The 20,930-nt window shown below is 43.0% G+C and overlaps 1 protein-coding gene across 1 annotated transcript in view; it reads right to left on the minus strand.

Moving 5' to 3' along the window:
• Positions 1 to 3,427: 3,427 nt before the first annotated feature.
• Positions 3,428 to 20,930, minus strand: part of LOC138246196 (uncharacterized) — a 109,864-nt gene continuing 92,361 nt past the window's right edge. The window contains exon 2 of the mRNA XM_069200532.1: positions 3,428 to 9,485. Coding sequence (XP_069056633.1) covers positions 4,625 to 9,472 — 4,848 coding nt within the window. The 5' untranslated portion in view covers positions 9,473 to 9,485 and the 3' untranslated portion in view covers positions 3,428 to 4,624. The remainder of the gene's footprint in view (positions 9,486 to 20,930) is intronic.

The raw sequence follows: 20,930 nt of genomic DNA on the forward strand, positions 1-20,930 counted from the left end.
AGAATGTCTCGCATAACGTTACTTGTCCTTTGTAACAGGGGATCTCTTATCGACTTCTCTGATGTTCCTCCTTACATGCGCTGGCACCAATTATTAAAACTTTCATTTAAAAATCCTATGTGATCTGTCTCATCTTAGGTGATGGACAAATTATTTGTCTCAATGGCTGGGTGTTTCATTTGGCTGTCTAGTAGTACATGTACTGCTGACAAAGCGATCTTGCAAAGCAAGCTGTTACCCAAAGGGCATCCTGGCATTAGCAGATGCAGTTTTTCAGTAGGGGATTCAGCTTATTGGAACACCCATGTTCTTAATTGTTTCCTGAAGAGACTGATGTTGTGAATGCTTCTGATATGTGTGGTAAGGGAGTTCCAGTATTTTGTAGACAAATACTAAAAGGAGTATTCTCCCAGTCTGCTTTGTTTGATCTAGGGAATGACCAGCTTGTTCCAAGATGAAGAACGGAGAGGGTGGGAGTGATGGTAAGGTAAAATTTTGTCTGAGTCAATCGGGTCAGAATAATTGATTGGTCTGTGAGTGAAGCAGAACATTTTTAAGGTAGAGTGTTCACAGATAGGCTGTGAAAGTAAAATTTCATGTTAGGAGGAAAATGTTTGGAGTTCTGGATGAGGCAGGTTGCAGAGTTCTGAAGAGTGTGTAGATAGTGCAAGAGACAGAGTGGCACCCCTAAATAGAGATGGGAGGAGTTGAAAGCTTGAATCCAGTAGCGTAATGAAACTTGTGGACCCACCCTCCCCCGCAAAGTACACAGAGGAGGCTGCCCCTCCCCGACACACCACCTACCACTCGGCCCATCCCGCACCGTGGGGACTGCAGAGGCTTATGTTACGTCATTGCTTGAACCACCGTTTTGTAAGAGGCTGTGGAATCAAACAAAAAGGCTTTCCATAGCATCCTCAGTGTTTGGTAACAAGTGGTAGTCTCATAACTTATTTGATTGGGAAAAGTTAATTTTGTGTAAAAAAATAAAAAAACACCCATGTTTCTTGCACAACTGACTTGAGCATGGGAGTACTGTAAATCTGGAGGCCATCACAGTTGAGACCAAGTTGAGTCCTGGTTACCAAACATAAGGACCTTAGCGTTGTCCCTTCTGTGCTGAAGAGAGTCAGGCATGCAGGAATTAATATCGTCTTGAGTTTAAGAGATGGTTTAGGAAATGGAAATGGTGATGTAGGGAAAGTATAGTTTCAGATTCAAAGGAACGAACCAAGACAGCCAGTAGGAAGAGGTGTATGCTGATTAGAGTCGTCCAGCTGAAGGATGACATTTGAGATGCACCAAACTTGATGGAATCTGGGATTCCCAGAGAAGTGGCAGAGATACAGATTGAGCTGTATCTGACAGAATTTGTTTTTTAACTATTTGAGGGCTTGCTTACAAATTCCATGGTTGCTTACGAATTCCATGGTTAAAGAGACAAGGGAGACAAGGGATGAGAATAGAGTGGGATGCTGTATCGAATGCTGCAAGTAAATCTAACAGGACTCACCATACCGGTTCTGGGATCATCTGACTTTGCCAAAAAAGTAGCTTTAATTCTATGCAATGGTCAAAATCCTGACTGAGAAAGATCTAACGGGGAATTGTGTTCAAGATAATTGAATAGTTGGAGATTGACTACTTTCTCCAAAGTCTTTGGTGGCAGAGGTAGGAGGGAAGATGACAAGATGCCAGTTTCATCAGATGGTGTTTCAAGTGTATTAACTATCAGGAACTGTTTCCAGTTGCTGGGGACGGTAGGACTGGTCAATGAAAAGTTGCAAAACTTGGAGAGAATAGGAGTGATCAGATCCAAAGCCAAGGAAATGACGTTTTAGAGGGCATGAATCTAGTGGAAACCCTGTCTTGGTGGCTATCACTAGGGCCTGAATTTGGTTGGTGGGCAGTGGAGCGAGTTCTACCAGTGAGGTACCTGCAGGGAAGGTCATAAGGGAAGAAAAATGTGACCGAGAGTCAGGGAAGGAGGGAGTAGGGGAATTCTGCTAAATCTTGTCTGTATTATACTTAAAGAATATAGAGCAATCATCATCTAGGGCTGGTGAGAGATGTGCTATTACAGCATACAGAATGATTCAAGAGGCTTTTCGCAATTAAGTACAACTTGCAGTTTTTATATATCTCGATCTTAGTGGTGTAATAGATGGGGAAAACTGATCTGATCAATTGTTTCCACTTACCAGTATCAGTAAGATACATCAGTCTGGCTTCCATCTGATAGGTCTTTCTCTAGCAACTCTACAAAATCGCACAGTGGTGTTTACCTTCCGAGGGGTCTGAAGTTAGCTTTCTATGCAGCTTAGTCATTTTTGTAGGCGCTCTAGAGTACAGAGCTGATAAGAACTAGGTATTAACATTTTCAGAGAGAGGAGAGAAATATTCTGGAGATTGGAGGAGGTGTTCCTCAAGGCATAGGGCAATTTAGATTGATTATTTTTTAACTAAGGTCGAGCTAGAGAGCAATTCGTGGTAGCTAAGGAATGACTTTGAAAGTTAGGAGTGTGGTGATATTGATAGGGATCGGATGGTACTCACACCGTGAGAGAAGGAGGGGGATGCAATTTGAAAGAGTGTGTGATTGATAAAAACAGGGCAAGAATATGTCCGGTGATGTAAGTGGGAATAATACAGGGCTGCCGGAGTCCAAGGATTGTGATTGGCTCAGTGAGTTTAGAAATGTCAGGATGAAAAAGATTATCCAGATGCAGTTTAAGATCACCCAGAAAAGAGCTAGAAAAGTAGGTAATGCATTATGGAATTCTATTCTGGGACCTGGAGGGCGGTAGATCAAATCCCTGATGAAGGAGGTTTAACAAAAAATAAAAGACACTCTGCCTCTGGAAAATCATTATTGTCAAGAAAGGTGCATAAGTGAAAAATAGTGACAAGGCCCCCTCCAACTCTAGATTTGGTGTCCCACCAGACGATCAAGTAGCAGGAGAGATCTGCAAGATCTGGCCCCGAAGAATCACAAAGTCAGTTATCAGTTACGAACAATACGTCTGGTTTGTGTCACTCGATCAACTAGAGAATTTTAAGTTGATTTTTTGGGAGGGACCTAACATTGATCACATAGCAGTTAGCCAATGCAGATTCAGAAATAAAGTTGTACATGCGGGTCTTTTGAACTGAAGGTGCAGGGTGTAAATGCGAGAAGGGTAAATAGAGAGAGGTTTGAAAAGAGAAACTGTACTTGCTGCAAATAAAAGGAGCGTGTGATGGTAACAAAGCTAGGCAATAATAGGTGCAACCCTTACCTGTGGGCTCAGTGAGGTGCAGCTCAATAGCAGAGTAGGAGATACATTGCAGCAGATGGGATGTTGTGTAACCAGGGTTTCCGCCACAGACAATGTTGCCACATAACAACAACTACTTACATTAAAAAGGTATAGTTTGTAACTTTGTTAGTCTGACAACGCCTTTTTTTTAATTTATAAAACACAATTTGGGTTATGTAAATAATAAAAAATACTGTTACGTTATGGTACATTGCAACTTTAGCGCTAGACATTAATGAGGTGACTGGGATCGGCTACAAATGCTATTTGCGATGTTTAGAAATGTAATTGATGGTAAACAATCAATCTATCTTTTCCATCAAGAGCGTCCGATGATATCAGAGTTAACGAAAGAAAAGAGCAAGGTGTTTGTACTGTTACAGTATTGCAATCTACCACATTTTATTTTGTACAGAATCTCAATTTAAAACAGATATAGCACGCCTGCAGGGGCGTACACTCGCCTTACTCCACACGTTTAGTGATCACAGTGTGATCAGGAGGCCATTTCTTCTACCTTGCATCCCTCACTGTTGGAGTTTAAGGGGATGTAAGATGTTCCCGTCCCTTCTATGCACAGTTTTCAGATTGTATGTCATTTTGTCAGTGAGCTATGTTATTCCGGTATGCAGAAACCTTTACTTAGCAACTAGACTGAGGCCACCAACTTATTTCAAGCAAGTCCTATTTCACAAGGTCCACAAAGCAGTTGTTATCTAGTAATGATGATTTCGGTCACTATTGCCCAAGAATTCAGTTTTTGAAGTTCTTCTGGACAAGCTATGCGGCTAATATCTATTGGTCACAAACAGGTGTCAGACTCGAGTCAATGCACTGTCAAAAAGAAAAATGATGTATTTAAATCACCGGTGTACACCAATACAAAATGGCTGCCACCACATTACCTGGCCCACGTTGCCTGGGCCACTGCTTCTCCGTTCATTTGAGAAGTCAATCGAGCATAATGCACACACGCTGTCAATGAGAACCTGGGAATTCCGTATTGTTATTTATCTGCTAAAAACCCAGTTGGAGCAACGAAGCACTTTGTGAGCGGAGTGACAGCCTCACTTTCGATGTTGTAGTGTTGGTGGAGTAAATATGTTTTGAGTGGTTTTCTCAAGGTAAGTAAGCTAGATTTTGCCTCTTACGAGCTTTCAGGTGCCTGAGCCGTCATGGGTTTGTATGGATGTCTGCTGGTTACTGTGCTTTTTAAAGTATGGTTACTATGTATTCTTCTGGATAATCCAGAACATTTAACAGCAACTGGAGCATAGCTGGCAGTATCTCACCTGAATCTGGCAGAGTTTCTAATTGTTTCTGACTTATGCCACTGCCTGCTCTTCTTCCATCTGTGTAAAGGCAGAATGATCCTGGCTGTCGAAGCAGGAGTTGCTGAGGAAGGTGTCCTGCATAGCGTTGGGTACAAAACAGGGGTTATGGCTACGCTGGTGGCGCAGAAGGCTGTACGAACGTGAAAAGTATTTGTAGCAGACACCACACTGGTGAGCCTTCTGGTTATTGTGCACCTCCCGATGCCTGGAGAGATCTGCCAGCCTCTTGAACTCCTTCTTACATACCAGGCACTGGAAAGGCCGTGCCACAGTGTGAGAGACGTCGTGCTGCTTGAGGTGAGATAGCCGGCGGAAGCGCTTCCCACACTGTGGGCACTGGAAGGGCAGCTCACCAGTGTGAATTAGGTAATGGGAGGCCAAGTCATACTTACTCTTGAAGCCTTTTTCACACACATTGCACATGTAGGCCTTCCGACGCATTATATCCACAGGACTACTAAGATCTTTGGGACAGTCATGCTCTTGTAGACCTTTGGCATCTGGGTATATGGTATTGCATTCATGGCACTGGTAGTCGCCATTGTCAATTGGCGATATTTCCTCTTTGGTAGCACGCAAAGCGGCGTGAATGTGGGCATGGGTCTGCTGGTGCTGCTGCATACTGCAGGCCTGAGAGAATCTGCGGTCACAGTAGATGCAGCGGTAGGGCTCTTCCTCTGCATGTCCCTGAAGGTGATGAGACAAGTCACTAGATTTCTGGAAGCTTTGGTGACAAAGTGTGCAGGAGAATGGTAGTTCACCTACGTGGGTGCGGCTGTGCTGCTTCAGGGAGGACAAAAGGCGAAAAGACATGCCACAGTCCTGGCACGTGAAAGGTTTTTCAGCTGTGTGCACTCGATAATGTCGATTAAGTGACCAAGGCCGGGCAAAATATTTTCTACACACAGTACACTGATAGCCCCTTGAGCCCTCTATACTCCCCTCCCTTCCTGGGCACTTGTGGACTTTTACATCCCATTTCCTCTCAAAAGCCCGATTGCATGCCAGACAAAGAAATGTCCAGTCATCCAGTAGCAAGAACTGTTTTTCCTTTGGTCTTGTCTCTGTGAATCCATCCCTTTGGCTTTGAGAGGTCTCCTTTGCCTCTTCAGGCTCTGTTTTTACTAAGGTTTTTTCCTGTAATTTTTCTCTCTTCATTTCTAATGAAACCACTTCAGACTCCCTGTCTTTTTCCTCTTTGTGATTTTGTGGCTGCTGCTGAGACAGGTTGTTGGGTTCCAATGCGCCTTTGGAACAAACAGTGCCTGGGTTCACCTGACTGTTGCTGTGAATAAGGTAGTGCCGTGTCAGGTGAGTCAGGCGGCGGAATGACTTGAGACAGATGTTGCACTGAAAGGGCTTGACCTTTGTATGAGTGGCATAGTGCCTAGCTAGATAATAAGGATATTTGAATTGCATACCACAAATAGAGCACTTGTGGAGTTTTTTCCTAGTTCCTCGGCACCTGTGTACCCTTAACGAAAGGTCTGAGTCAAAAAATCTGCTGCAGCCAGGACATTGGAACCTTCCAGACTCTCGTGCTGTTGCTTTTTCTGAGAAGGCTCTACCATTAAAGGGGTTGTGGTGCTTCTGTTTGTGTCTCTGGAGGTCATATGCATTGACAAAGCAGAGCCTGCAGGAAATACACCTGTAAAGCCTGTCACCTGTGTTGGAATAACTGCCCTGAAGAAGTGCTCTGGGATCAGATGGATGATATTGGCAAACACAACACTTGTAGGGCCATGGGCCAGTGTGTTCCAGCAGGTGCTGCTGCAATTGTGGTGGCCAGCTGAACACTTTACCACAAACAGGACACTCTCCAGGCTTCTGCTCTAAGTGCATGGAGTAATGGCTGTGCAGAAAGGATGGGCTTGTAAACAATTTGGCACAGGCAAGACATTTGTACATATGCTGTCCTGATGGGCATTCTGGCCGTTTTGCATACTCCATGGATTGGTCAAGACACTTGTTCAAACTATTTTTAAACATGTCTTCTTCATCCAGTCCTTGCAAGCCAATTGCTGCCCTCAACAAGTTCTGTGGAGGTTCTTCTTCAGACATATTGTGGATGCCTGGTTCTTCTTTAGGTATTTTCCACTGGGGTTCTTCTGAATGCTTGTGCACACCTGTCTCTTCCTTAGGAATCTTCAAGTTGAGCATTTCTTGTGTCTGTTTGGATGTGTCTGGCTCTTCCTTGATAGTCTTCCTCTGAGGTACATCTTCCAGTTTCAGTTTATCTGGTGTTTTCAGGGTCTCCTTACACTGAGGTACTTCTATTGGTTTTGGCGATCCTCGCTCTTTCTTGAGAGCTTTCTTCCATGGCTCTACCATCTGCTCTGCTGAACATGACTCTTCTTTGCCCTGATTCCTTAGATGCTCTTTTTTTTGTTTGGGCAGGCCTGTATCTTCATTGAGCACCTTCCATTGAGCTGATTCATCTGTATTCCTTAAGGCAACCATGTTGTCATGTACCATCATCTGCTCAGATTTGTCTGATGGATTAGGAATGCCAGGCTCTCTCTTGAATAGCTTCTTGAAATCTTCTTCATGAAGTTTGACCGTTTCTGGTACTTTCTGGAGAACTCTTTCTTGTGTAACTTCTATTGGTTTGGGCGATCCTCGCTCTCTCTTAAGAGCCTTCTTCCAAGGTTCTTCAATCTGATTTGGGGCAATTAAACTCTCCTTCTCTAAATTCCATTGAGTATTTTCAATTTGCTGGTGTGTGTCTGCTTCGTCCCTCAGCTTCTTCCATTGGTGTTCCTTTTCAATCTGTCTTAGGGGACTGGCCTCACCATTAAACAAGTTCCACTGTGATTTTTCTATCTGTTTAGGCATACCCTGTTCTTTCACAGGCTGTTTATTTATAGGTTCCCCTCCAAGTTTGATTTTACTTGGAACTTTTAAAGGCACCTTTGCTTGAGGCTTCTCTATTGGTGTTGGCGAACCTCGCTCTTTCTTGAGATCCATCCTCCAAGGCTCTTCAACCTTTTCTGGTGCACACAATGCTTCCTTGCCCAACTGCCATAGAGGATTATCTGTGTGTTTGACTCTGCCTGTCTCTCCTGTGGATTTCTTCCACTGGGGTAGTTCCTCTGCCTGCGTTTGTTTATCCCTTTCTTCATTTAGAACTTTAAACTGGGATTTGTTTGTCTGTTTAGACATAGTTTCTTTACTGTGAGACATATTAAGGTATTTTTCTTCCATTTTGAGTATGTTTGGTCCATTTGGGAGAACTTTCTCATGAGCTACTTCCATTGGTTTGAGGGTGCTTTGCCCTTTTTCCAGAACATTTGGCCAAGACTCTTCAAAATTATCTAACTGTCTTAATTCTTGCTTGCCTGAATTACATTGAAGGTGTTTAATCTTTTTGGGTGAACTTGAAATGTCTTTGAGCATGTTCTGTGGCTCTACTAGTGTCTGCTGATGACTACCTATCTCTTTGTTTAACAACTTGCAATATAATGATTCTGTCTGTTTAGGTATGTCTTGCTCTTTCCAGTGAAATGTATTCAGAAGTTTGTCTTCCAGTCCTAGTTTGCCTGGCACTTTACTGGACACTCTCAACTGAGGTACATCAGTTGAGTCAGATGAGCATTGATCTTTCCTGAAAAGCATATTCCATGGCTCTTCAATCCACACTGGAATACTGGGCATTTCCGTAACTATATTCCACTGGTTGTCTCCTATTGATTTGGGTGTGTCTGACTGGTGATTTGTTAGACTCCATGGAGCCCCTCCTCTCTGCTTGAGCTCATCTGGCTCTTTGCCTGTTAACATCCAATGGCTCTGTGCTATCTGTTTGGGTATGCTCGGTTGTTTCTTGAATAACTTCCTTTGAAGATCTTCTGATGGTGTGTGAGTGCCTAGCCCATCTTTGTAAGCCTTGCTTTTGTGCTCTTCTACTGTCTTAGGCATTTTTGTCGCTTCTCTGAATATGTTCCATCGAGGCTCGTCAACATTCATTTTGGCTGCTCTTGGTGCTAACATAGGCATTAGTCCTTGATGATCATCCAAATTCAGCATTTCAGTACATAGATTTTCCAAGTTCAGCTGGAGATCTTCTAACTGTTTCATAGAGCATAACTCTTTCTCAGGTAATACCTTTGAATGGTTTTGTTCCATTTGTGAGGGTACATTTGGCTCTTTTTCCAGTAAAATGGATTGAGATTCTGCTATTTGTTCAGTTTCAGAGTTTTCCTGTATTTTTTGCCACTGATGTACTTCTTCTACCTCATTAGGCGTAGGTTGGCCTTCCCCAGTCACCTTGAATTGACTACCTTTATTTTTGGCTGTATGTGACCCATCCATGCAAATGTTTGACTGAAGATCTTTTTCTTTCTGCTTTAGGGTACTTGACTCTACCATGAGCAACTCCAGATGAGAGTCTACACCTTGTGTAGGTGGGCCTTTCATTTCATTGACTACATTCAACTGAGGTCTTTCTTGTACTTGCATTTCATTGACTCCATTCAACTCAGGTCTTTCTTGTACACACATTGCCATGTTTACCCCATCCTTGACTGGGTTCCACAGAGGATCTGGATCTACAACAATCAGCATTCCTGGGTATTGACCAGGTCCCACTATGTGACAATTAGGTTCTTCACATTCTCCTGTGTCTGAATCATCACTAATTACCCATATGGGCTCTAGTTCAGGATTATCTGGTTTGCCTATTACTTTTTCAATTATCTCCAGGGGAGGTTCTGGTTCTGCCCGTACCAGCAGTCCAGGCTCTTTTGTAGACAGTGTCCAGTAGGCTGCTGGCTCATAACTGCTTGATGGGACGTCTTCACTGAGGACGCCATTGAGAAAAACTTCAGCCACTTCTGGTTCCATTGGCGAACCTCTGCTGCAAGACAGAACAGAAGGTATGAGTCTATGGTTACAAGAAAAACAACATTAAATTGCAACTATGATAGTCTCAAGTGAGTTGTGTCAAAGAAATTGCATTTCTCAAGGTGATGTGCCAGGATTTATCAACAAGCAATTTCAGGAAGAGAGTTGGTGATCAGACAGCGTAGTGATACCTGGGCTCCCAGTTTTTTACAATTTAATTAGCATTAGCAAACTCTTCCAGCACCTTCTGTTTCATCTGGTGTGTATAAGTGGACCTAAATTCTCCAAGGGCGCCTATTATTCATGCTTATATCCAGTCCAATGAATGATGTGAGCAATGGGTTATATCCTTTGCATGCCAATGTACACAATCCATTTTACAATTATGTTTGTGCATGTTTAGATGACTAGAGGTGGACAGTAGATGGATAGCAGGTTATCTCCTGACAAAGTGACATGTTTGATTCTCCAATTGCTGGCCTAAGATGGGGGTATTGATTATTATGTGGTGTGACTATGACTTCACTGATAACCCACCACCTAGAGCCCCTCACAAATCCCTCCTGTGCTTGGATACATGATATATCTTGAGTCACCATTCTTTTAAAATTTATTTTTCGATGTATTATACAAGTGACATGCACTACATTTCTGATACATGCAGGTCAAAGAAGGGCAGGTACCCTACAGGACTGCATAGAATTATACATGAGTGGGTGTCAATAACAGGGTTGTTTTTTACCATGGTGTTCCAAATTGATAGACAACAAAAGCAAATGCTCAGTTGCTGAGTACATCATTTAGAATCAGCAAAAAGGAAAACTTATGATCAATGACACCTGCACCATCTATACTTTTATGCTGTGTAAAGGAAGGATGATCTGAGGTATCATTTTCAGTTAATAACTAAGGATGTACAATGTGAATACAAACTTGTTTGCAAATGAGAATGCAATTCCTGATGTCACATATACACTAATATGTCGCAGCGCAAATTGTATATTCAGAGGATAGCCAAACGACGTGCCAAATGAATATTGATTAGGTTAGTCACACATTTGCAAGCGCTCTGAATCCTTGCTACTGCACGGGTGGAGGCTTGACGGGGACAGCAGACCTCTGTTACTGAATTTGCTTTCTGAAACGTTTTTTTTAATCATCCTGTGTGAGTAAGGGCACAGGTGTTGCTTTAAAAAAAAAATGTTTCCCATTTGGGAAGACATCAGGGGATAAGAGAATGGCTATATGGAGCAATCCCTGCTCCCCAAGGCCTTTGAAACGATTTACAAAGAGAAAGGTGTCACTATTTGCAAATCAGTTACTACCAAGTTGGGGGTTGAGCTACCACCTGGCTTCCTGCACTGGGAAAGGAGTTTAAGAAAAAAAGGGACAATCTGCAAGGTCCCTGACATCTATAAAAAAGCAGAGGATGAAGTCATATGACTTCTCAGCCAGCACCAAACACACTGTCCGCTGTCTGGAAAAAAGTTGATAAAAAGAAGGGGGCACCCCGCAGCCGATACATATCCTGTGGAAGAGATGTTGGGTAAATTCCCTTGGACAACTTGCCAACTATCATGTACTAGCCAACAAGACTCTCAATGTAATTTGTTACCCTGGAAAAGCAGTTTTTAAAAAAGGAGACCATCACCAGCCCTCCAACATCGGTAGGCAAATCACTGGCATGAGACTGCATGACTTTCCCACCCCTGTCAGCCCTTATTATCAATGAGGTTTCCAACCCACCATTCAGCATCAACTAATCAGAACCTGTACCTGGTTTCCCACAATGGAAAGACATCCACAGAAAGAGCAGCTGTGTGAGTCCACATGGGTTCAGCCACTGTCTACGAACCATTCAAGTCTCTACCTGCTTTTATGCCCCAAGAAAAAAATATGTAATAAAAGTCTCCAGCCATCCTACCAACATTCACTGTCATGTGACTTTTCCACCCACCAGCAAGCATTTGTCTCTGCCACAAAGGATTTTAAGAGGAAAAGATCACTAACCAGACTCCAGCACCCGCCTAAAAAGTGCTGGGGTTTAGTCATCTGTCTTTCCTGCATATCATCTAACAACAAAAATTTAGAGCTTCTACTTTATTTCTGGGCATCGCCTCGTTTTTTCAGTACGGCCTCCAAGATTCAAGACTTGATCCTTCAATGCATAATTGGGTTTTAATACCCCTTGGGTGTCCAGGAACCCACAACCGTACATCACTGGACCTCCTTAGTAATACCACCCATCAGACCACCACTTTTATCCTGACCTGCAGACAATTAGAAAATTAAGTCACCGTGATCATTGAGAAAATGAACCTCCTCTTCACCAACACATCTTTTTTTAATTATAAACTTTCATCGACACATAAAATAATTCAGTGGCAAATAAACCAAATGATCAAATTTACAATGAAGCAAATTATTAAAAAAGATAAAACATAAAGCACATTGGAACTACCATCAGGAAGCATAAAAAACATTCTACGGAGAGAATGCAAAATGAAATGCTTAATTTAAGACGAAAGTGTGGTGCAGAAAGAAAAATGAATACATGCTAATTTAACTTCTAATAATACAATGCATTTATGCATTGAATTATTAGGAGTCAATATTAAAGTGTGCGTATTTGGGGGTACTATATGATATGGCTGGGAAGCTCTAGTGTGCAGTACACTCGCAAATGCCGTCTTGGGTCCAGTCAGGTACATTTCCTTGATCCTAAACTCAATCCTTGGTAGCTGTGGCTGCGAGCAGTAAGGCTCAGAAAGGAACAATGTGTAAAGCGATTAACAGCAACAAACAACAGAATAAGAAAGTCACACAGCACAAAAGAAACAAGACACTAATTTATAAAAATAGAGCCGATTTTAATAAACTTTTAGAGACCTTAATCCTCAACATACACCAGAGGGCTCCGCGGATACAGATTTTAGAAAGAATAAATAACTTTGATATCATCTGCAAAGTAACATTTGCCAACAAATGTTTGGAAACTTTTGAAAAGTTAGCTCAAAAACTCTGCCCCAAGTTGGGTGAGCAGGTCCATCAGGACAGAGATCTAGGAGGCCAGAAACGATACTTTGGATAGTTATCTGGCCACCGGAGCATTTTTAGGGCAAGATCCAAAGTTTACAGGATGACCACCATCAACAACATTGGAGTGGTCTGGATGCTGAGGAATGCAGACTAAAGATGTGCAAGGATGCTCCTGATACTGTGTGGTCAATGGGAATGAAGTCTGGCTGATGTTTTGGTCAGCAGGTGAGTGGGAGTGACTCTGTCCATGGATCTTTGGGTCCCACAAAGTCCTCTATGCAGGGGTCCAAGGGCTGCTGATGCAGACCTTGCACTTTTGCACAACAGGGGTCATGGTGCAATGCTTTGGTGGGGGCTAGTGTCCCTCTTGGCTGACGAATCTGGTCACAACCAACACCCACAGGTCCAGCAGGCATGGGTGCACCTTTTGGCTATTCTCAAATTGTCCTTTACAATGCCCAGCATCGGTAGCGCCAACATTTCTGTGGTGGCTAATAGCAATGCAATTTGGGCTCTTTCAGCTTTACTGGCCCCAGTGCAATTCTGGGAGGTCAGCCAACTAACCCTTGAAGTCTCCGCTTTGGACTGGGGCTATAAATCATCTTTTCCCTGAGACAGGCACACAGAATAGGGTCCAAACTCCACTGGCCCAAACTGCAGCAGCCACTGAAGCATCACAGGTTTTCTTTGTGCGCTTCCAACAGGAGCAAAGTGGTCATCTTCTTATCCTTCATTTAAGTTCAGTAAGTACTGAGGGTCAAGGCGCCAGAGGTGCCATATTTAGCCAAGGAAAGTAGCCTGAGGGGACCACACAGTCACTAGCTAATGGCCTACTGGGTCCCCTCGTACTTAGTGATGAAGTTCCTGTGATGTGTGGCATCTGGCTGTTCCATAATGCCACACTTCTGCCCTCGTCAAGGTGGCACGACCCTTCCTCGGTCATCAGGAAACACACCCACGGTAAAACTCATTTAGGGACAAGTTTCCTCTCTCTTGTCCTGTCTCCATGCTGTCTCCAGGAACAAAAGACATCCTGCTCCAGGGTGTTAGGCAAGGTGGCCCATCAAAGGTGGCCTCCCCTTTGAAGCTCGTCTCTGGGCTAAACTCCCAAGTGGCCATCATGGCAGAGGAGGTGATAACTCACCTCTCTTGAGCACATGGCTTGTGACATACATGATATGGCTTTCTACAGAATCTCCATTTTGGATATTTCTTCATACCATGTGGAGCTTAAATATTACATATATTCTCAGGTATTCTCAATTAGAATCATCTCTTATAAAGTCTCTTCTAAATAAAAAGAGTTTATTCTTTACATTTCTGTTTCCAGGGATCTGGTGCGTCCCTCCTATAAAAGGCCCTCTTGATAGGAGTTCATCTCATGCAGGGCGTGATTAGCAAAAAAAATCATGAAATCAGCACTTTTGTAAAAATCCCATGATTTTTACTAAAGTGCCTGTAAAAATTGGCATTCTAAAAAAAATGAGTCTGCTCCTCCTTATATTGGCTCTGCGCTGAACCAATAAAAGGACGGTGAGCAACAGGTTACATAACGTCAGAATTGTTAAGTGCCCTTCTCCTATGCTGACAGGCCCCCACCCTCCCTTTTGTTTAGAATAACCTACTGCCCCATGGCTCTTTATTTATTTTTTATAACTTTATGTAGTGAAAACTCAACAGTATTGGTTTGCCTTACATGAGTTACATTATACAAGGTTACTTTTTTTTTAGGTATGGGGAGATTAAATGATTTCCCCATAATTACAGGATGTGGAGCTGATGCTGGGACTTAAACCTCGTTCCCCAGCTCCAAAGTCTGCAGCTCTGGCACAGCGCCATATCTTCTTCATTACACCAGTGCCCCTCCTGTGCTTCTTCTCTCCCAAGGTAAACACCCCTTTCCCAACAACCCTAGGGCATTCATCAAGCCCCTCTCCTCACCCCCTTTTCCCTTCCATTCTGAGTCTCGAGTGTACCCACCACTCCATCCACCCCTGTAGCCCTGTGCACCTTTGAAATAGTGGCTTCCTAATGCCAAATAGAGCAAAGTTTTCAAATTTAGACATGAACTCTCTAGCATCAGACACCCTCCTGTCTGAGGTGTGGTGCTGATGGACACTCTGCCAGGTCACAGAAAGTGACATGTCAGGGTCTCCAGTAGTAACAGACCAAAGTCTGAGCTGTATTTTTGTGACAATTACATGGTTTGCCAGCTACAAAAACACCATAGAATTTGGAGTTCAATATTGCAAATTTAGCTTTTTTTGCAACATCATTTGCCATCCCAAGTCGTACAATCCAAGGGGGGGAGGGGGTCTGTTTGATGATACCTTCTTCTCTATGAAAACCCAAATAACAAACAGTTAGGGGGTTCAGAGCCAAGTGGTGTAATCACAAGTCTGGAACTGAACAATATAAACCACCTGCAGTAACTTCTGAGTTCTTGAAATTCAAAGCCATCTTAAGAAGTTGAGTTATTTAGTTTATAACAAGATGGAGTTTATTTGCCAGAGGACACCCATCAACAAGACAGATTCAAGTTACATTGCTTGGCCTCATAGATCCAATCAGCATCAAACCACACATCAAGGAACTAACACTTATCTTGGGATCGGATTATCACCTCCATGACATCCCTCAAATGCCACTGTTCAGCACAATAGGAATAGGCAGAATAATTTGCCATCCTTCCGTCAAGCAACATGCACCAACTACCCAACATGGTCAACCAAATTCAGCCGTGCAATAGTATTGCTCCATCAGGGACTTCAAAATTGGCATAGAAAACCAAGATCTTCTTATCATTGACCGCACAGTCAACATCAACTCCCTCCAGTAACCTCTGAACAACACCCCAGAGTTAAGGTTGACCTCCAGGTCTGCATGAAACTATAATACCCAAAACCGAAGCCCTGCACTCCATAGTACATGGAAGAACTCAACAATGGCTAACAATCTATCCATAAACAAGAAAATAAATGGTACCAAACACTATTTCAGGCCTTTCTGATAGTAGTGAAGTTTCAGTTCCACATGCACAACCTTTACCATTCCAGTTAAACAAACACCATCAGAGATGCCTCATTCAGAATTAAAGTACTTTTTCAAAACCATTCTAGCCCCATGCAAAACATACTTGTACACTACTGAAATGATTTATGCAATGCCATCTTCAACTTCTTCAGAGATAAAATCAACAAGATGAGTTGACACATCAAGAGCACCAAGCAAGCTAACACCAAGCAACTAATCCCATTAGATAACATACTGAATTGGTGCCCTTTCATACTGATTTCAATAGCAAACCTCAGACATCTTCTCCACTCTCACCCACCTACAAACAAGACTTCCACTGACCATGCTAAAATGCCTTACTGAATAAACAGTTATACCACCCCTAACATTGTTAAAGCTACCCCACACAATGCATCTTTCTTGGCAAGCTGCTAAAGAAAGGCTACTACTCACCAGGAAATTACCTTCATCGAGTGCTTGGTATTGAATTTAGTAATACCAAAATCTCTCAGATTTGGAAAGTCCGAAATATTTGTTAGGTTCATCAAATGTTTTTAGTCCAGTTGGTCCTAAGAAGTCTGCAATTTTCACACATCTTTCCTCGGTCCAACATCGGAATGACCACTCCTCAGAGATCAAAGTAAAATCATGGTTTCTAATAATCAGAGTCAGTTGGGTCAGAAACAAGATAAGCCCTCTAGACACTTCTACCTTATTGTGCTTTTTCTCAATCGACTGTATCACTCATTTTAGGTATCAACTATGTGCTGATCAATTAAGCCCCTTTTTTTCTTGTAGTGCAGGTCACATGAAGTCAAATGTGTATAACTTGAGCCAGTGCCTATTAGATAAACTGCTAGACCCACACAGTCACTGAAATAAGCAGACTGCTTTACCCAGACCTGCCACTTTGAACAAAAAGCTGCCGATGTGAGGAGGGGCGGGGCCGAGGAGGGAGCGGGGCTTCGAAACAAAAAGTACCTAAGATTCACGTTAGCCCATACCCTGCCCCTAAGCCCCCCTTCATCTCCAAAAAAAGCCTTCTGAGGCTGATGCTGATGCCCTGGGGTGTTTTCAGACCCCTTAATGGACGTCAACAGTCCAAAGTTCAGAACATGAGCTGCTTATCCACTGTTTACAGTGGTTTTGAGCTTATTTTGCCTACCACTGTGTGGTATAGGTTTCTGTGTGAAAGGAGCCGATATTGCGTGTCACCCTCTGACACCGTGTGAGTTGGCAGGTCTGCTTTACTTCTTTCAGTTCTGCAGATGGCTGTACCCAGCAGAAGCAGCATACATGATTATTCAGCTGTTCTTTATTGATATAAAGTCTTCTCATGTGGAGATGCTCCCCACAGGCTAAATACAGAACAGCCAGAGGGCTTTTTCCACCTGCAATGGACCTGAGGAGTCAAGTAGCATGGCCTGGGAAATAAAACACACAGAGGATCCTGCTCTCCATTGTCACAACTGCAGGGGTTGACTGTGCCCTCTCCTTGACCAGGGCCTAAAAGCACAGACAGGCCACCCAAATGAGGAGGTGCCCCCCAAAAGGGGGAAAATCAAAGAACCTCTATGTTCTCTGGTGCCCCCATCTGCTTCAGGGGTCTTGTTCCTTGACCCTTACTGGGTGATCTGGGACACCATTGCCCACCCTGATCCAGCTAGTGTTTCACAGAACTTTCGTCTCTACTTCCTCTGGGGGCCCTGGAACCTGCTAGACACTTGCAAGAACTTCAACAGGCTCATCATCCCCACTCTCCCTTCACCAGCGTACCAGTGGGACTACCAGCATTAAACTCCCATTGCCAACTCTGGAGCACACCTCTTTCCAGTGTTTGGGCCTATCTGAGCCCACTCCATTCCCCCAGTCTTCATGCACAAACCTGGAACAAGAGCAGTTCAGCTGTGCTTACTCACAACCTGACAGTTTGGTGGTTTGAGATGCATTCTAACTGCTGAAACAGGTTGTAAATCTGTGCAAACTCATAAACTTAATTCACCACTCAGCATCACCTCACATGTATGATATATAATAATGACACCACAATTTTCTGGTTGTCACTCTCTCTTGCCACTAAATCCTCCAATTCAGGTTGGCACCTCCAGATCATCCCATTCTGATTGCAGCGGCTTTCAGGGAATGGTGGTGTCCCATTGGGTTCCATGCTCTTCTATATGATCTTCAATATGTACATAAAACCTTTCCTACTTCTCAAACATAAAATTCAATATTCACCAGTACACAAATCGTACACAACCTTACCTAAAAGTCTCAACAGCCAAGGATCTTGTCAGCCTCAAAGACTGTCTCTCCATCACCCATACATGGATTTCACAAGCCATTTCATCAAAACTGTATTAAACAATCCCAGATATAAAGATGAAATTGCAGCATGTCACATCATCACACATGCAAACGCACTCAAACTCACTATTGACTCTGACATCTTCTTTAAAAGTAAAATCACCAAAAAGCATACACAACATTGCACAAGTTATCATTCCTAGGCTGAAACCACACCTTCACAAGCCTTTGGTACCATGGTCAACGCCCTGGCTCTTTCCCACCTGGATGGTCAGTGTGCCCTACTTGGTAGCATCCCTGGCACCACAGGGAACTCAATGAATAACCTCCATGTATCTTAATAGAAAAGGGAAATAGGGTTGTTCAGTATGTATGTCTCAACAAATACACATCATCATCAAGACTTGCTGCATCACATGCAAAGCAGTAGCAAGAAATGTGTACAAACATACCTGAGCAAGAATGTTAGCATCTCCATGGGATGCTGTCAGACTGGTCATCAAGAAAACTTACACAACTAAGCACAGAGTTGCCACATGTCTGTTTTTTACTGGCCTGGCCTGTATTTTTATGACACTCTCAGTAAATAAAATGTGGGTAAAACAGTCAATTCTGATATTTTTAACATTTTCAAATCTAAACCTAAAATAGGTAACAAATAAAGAAATCACTTAAACAGTGTTTGAGGGCTGCTTAAATAATGTTTAAGTCATTATTAAAACAAATAGCTGGATAATTGCCTTGTTTAAAAACAATGCTGAGGATTTTAGGCAAATTCTTTTTCACCCACCAGCACTCCCCCTTCCAATACAAAAAAATGTAAACAAATGGCCTCTATTTTATGCTGTGGAAGATGACAACCTCATAATCTGGAACAGCATCTCAGAGAATACTAAGCTACAAGTCTTACCCATTGGACTTCCAGTTCTGAAAAAAATCAAGATGCATCTCTACAAATGCACCTCAATGGTCACAGATAAACAGTCTTGTAGCACCTGTCTGTTACAGTGCCTTAAATGATAATCCAGCAGCAGTGATGCTAGCATCCACGAATCCCTGAAGCCACTTATGGTCATGCACAGAATGTCTATGCCAGTCAGCAGTAGATCACAGAAAAGGGAATAGGACAAGAGTGAAAAAAGCATTGGATATCATCACCTCACCTGTTCCTATTGCTGGATTAAATCTGCAGAGACATTGATATCCACAACAAGAAATAATTATTTTAGTAATGTGAACTGGTGTAATAAAGTTTGTAATCCTTCCTCCAGTACTAAAGTGCAAACTAAAGTATAAATTGTTATTCTTAAATGTTTATCCAGGATACCTCTATTAAAATAAGGTGCTTGACAACCCTTGATGAAAGGTGCAATGAACTCCAATCCTCTGGCAACAAGATTCTGGCTGCAACAACTAAGTATCATGATTGCCTAGCAAAGAATGATGATCTGAACCATGACAAACTTATTCTTGATGGCTCAAAGATGGCCGTCACTGTTGCGAGTCTTGCAAGAGTCCTGTGATACTCTGGATAAAGTAGTTTATCTTGGTTCCACTTGCATATTTTGCATAGTGCAGGCATGGCATTCCCAATGTCTACTATCTCGATGGACCTCTGACTTCCTCTGCAGCAGAAGACTCTAGCACCATTGACGTTTGGAGAAGTGCACCTACATGCTTGTCCATTATGCACAGATAGGTACAGGCCAGGAATCACAATGCCATTATTGACCTAAATCCAAAACACAATGTTCCCTACAATCCATCTTCACTCCACACAAGACCAGAGTTAGGTCTCTAGCTACCAAGTTGTACAGCTGTACAGCACTATGTTTTGTTTCTTGGCTAAAAAGGAATACTTTTGCCTCTTGAATGAGCAGGATATCTCTAGTGTGATAAATTGGGTTGTTGGTTGAGGGGGTAAAATCCTACTCAAGCAAAAGCCACAATCCTTGTCAGGGTGATACACAAAAAGTCAATAAATTAACCTGTGTTTAACCCTCTGGTAGCTTGGCAGGAAAACACTCAGGCTTAACTTAGAGGGAAAGTGTAAATTATTAATGCAGCACTCAAACAGTAATACTCAAAACACAAGACAAGAAAATTTTATAAACTATTTGACATCATAACGACAAAAGTCCAATCAGTAGAACTGGAGTTATACATTTTTAAAGTTTACATTGAAAATTAACACAAAAAAGATCAAAGCGTCATCCGTTGTCTAGTTGCACAAGACTGGGGCAAAGTCAAATGTTATGGCTGACCACAATGGAGCGCATTTCGGATACACAAAGAGAATTGCCCAGTCTCCACTTACCTTGGACTCTGAGGATTTTTTTAGACAAAATGCTTGAAAAGGTAAAGTTCAGCAGGGTAAGGCAGCTGGTGGTGTCCGAGGAGGAGGTGTTGTCATTGGGGAGCTGCGGGATAAACTTGCAGTGAATATTTCTACTGTCGGACGTGTTGGGAAGTGAGAAATCTCCAACGGTACGAAGCTGCTGGCTGTAGATAATGAGGGCTCCATGAGGCCGGAAATCCCTCCTGCAAGGAGCTGCAAACAGGTTTTGCTGCTTCGGAGAAGAGTGTAGTGAGAGTAACCACAAAATCAAGCCGACCAGTAGGTCCAGGGCTTCTCTAGGTGGTCAGGGCACTTTTTTGCTAAAGGTTTTCTAAGTCCCAAGTTTTGGATTGGGGCTCGCTGGGCATATTAAGCACAGCTTCCAATGATCCGGGGCTGCAGGGGCACCACTTGGAGAGTCAGGACTCACTCTGTTTGGGTCAAGACGTGGGTTCAAGATAATTGTAGCTGTTTCCGTCCCTGAGGCTCTTATCAGGAGGCCAGCCAACTAGCCCCTGGAGTCACTCTGGAAGTCATGGGTTCAAGCAGAAAAGCAGGTCCCAAGCAGCATAGCATGACAGTCCTCTGAGGGTATAGGGCTGGCTTCAGGCAGCAGGGCAGACCTCTAGGAGCAACAGGGCAAATCTCAGAGTCTCCACAGGTCCAGAAGTGAACTGAAGAGAAATATTAGTAAGAATCCATTGTTAGGTGTTCATTCGCCCACAGGCTCAAAGCCTTATGATGATATTGCATGCTCTA

Source organism: Pleurodeles waltl, chromosome 7 (genome assembly GCF_031143425.1).
Source record: "Pleurodeles waltl isolate 20211129_DDA chromosome 7, aPleWal1.hap1.20221129, whole genome shotgun sequence".
In the NCBI taxonomy this organism is placed as follows: domain Eukaryota; kingdom Metazoa; phylum Chordata; class Amphibia; order Caudata; family Salamandridae; genus Pleurodeles; species Pleurodeles waltl.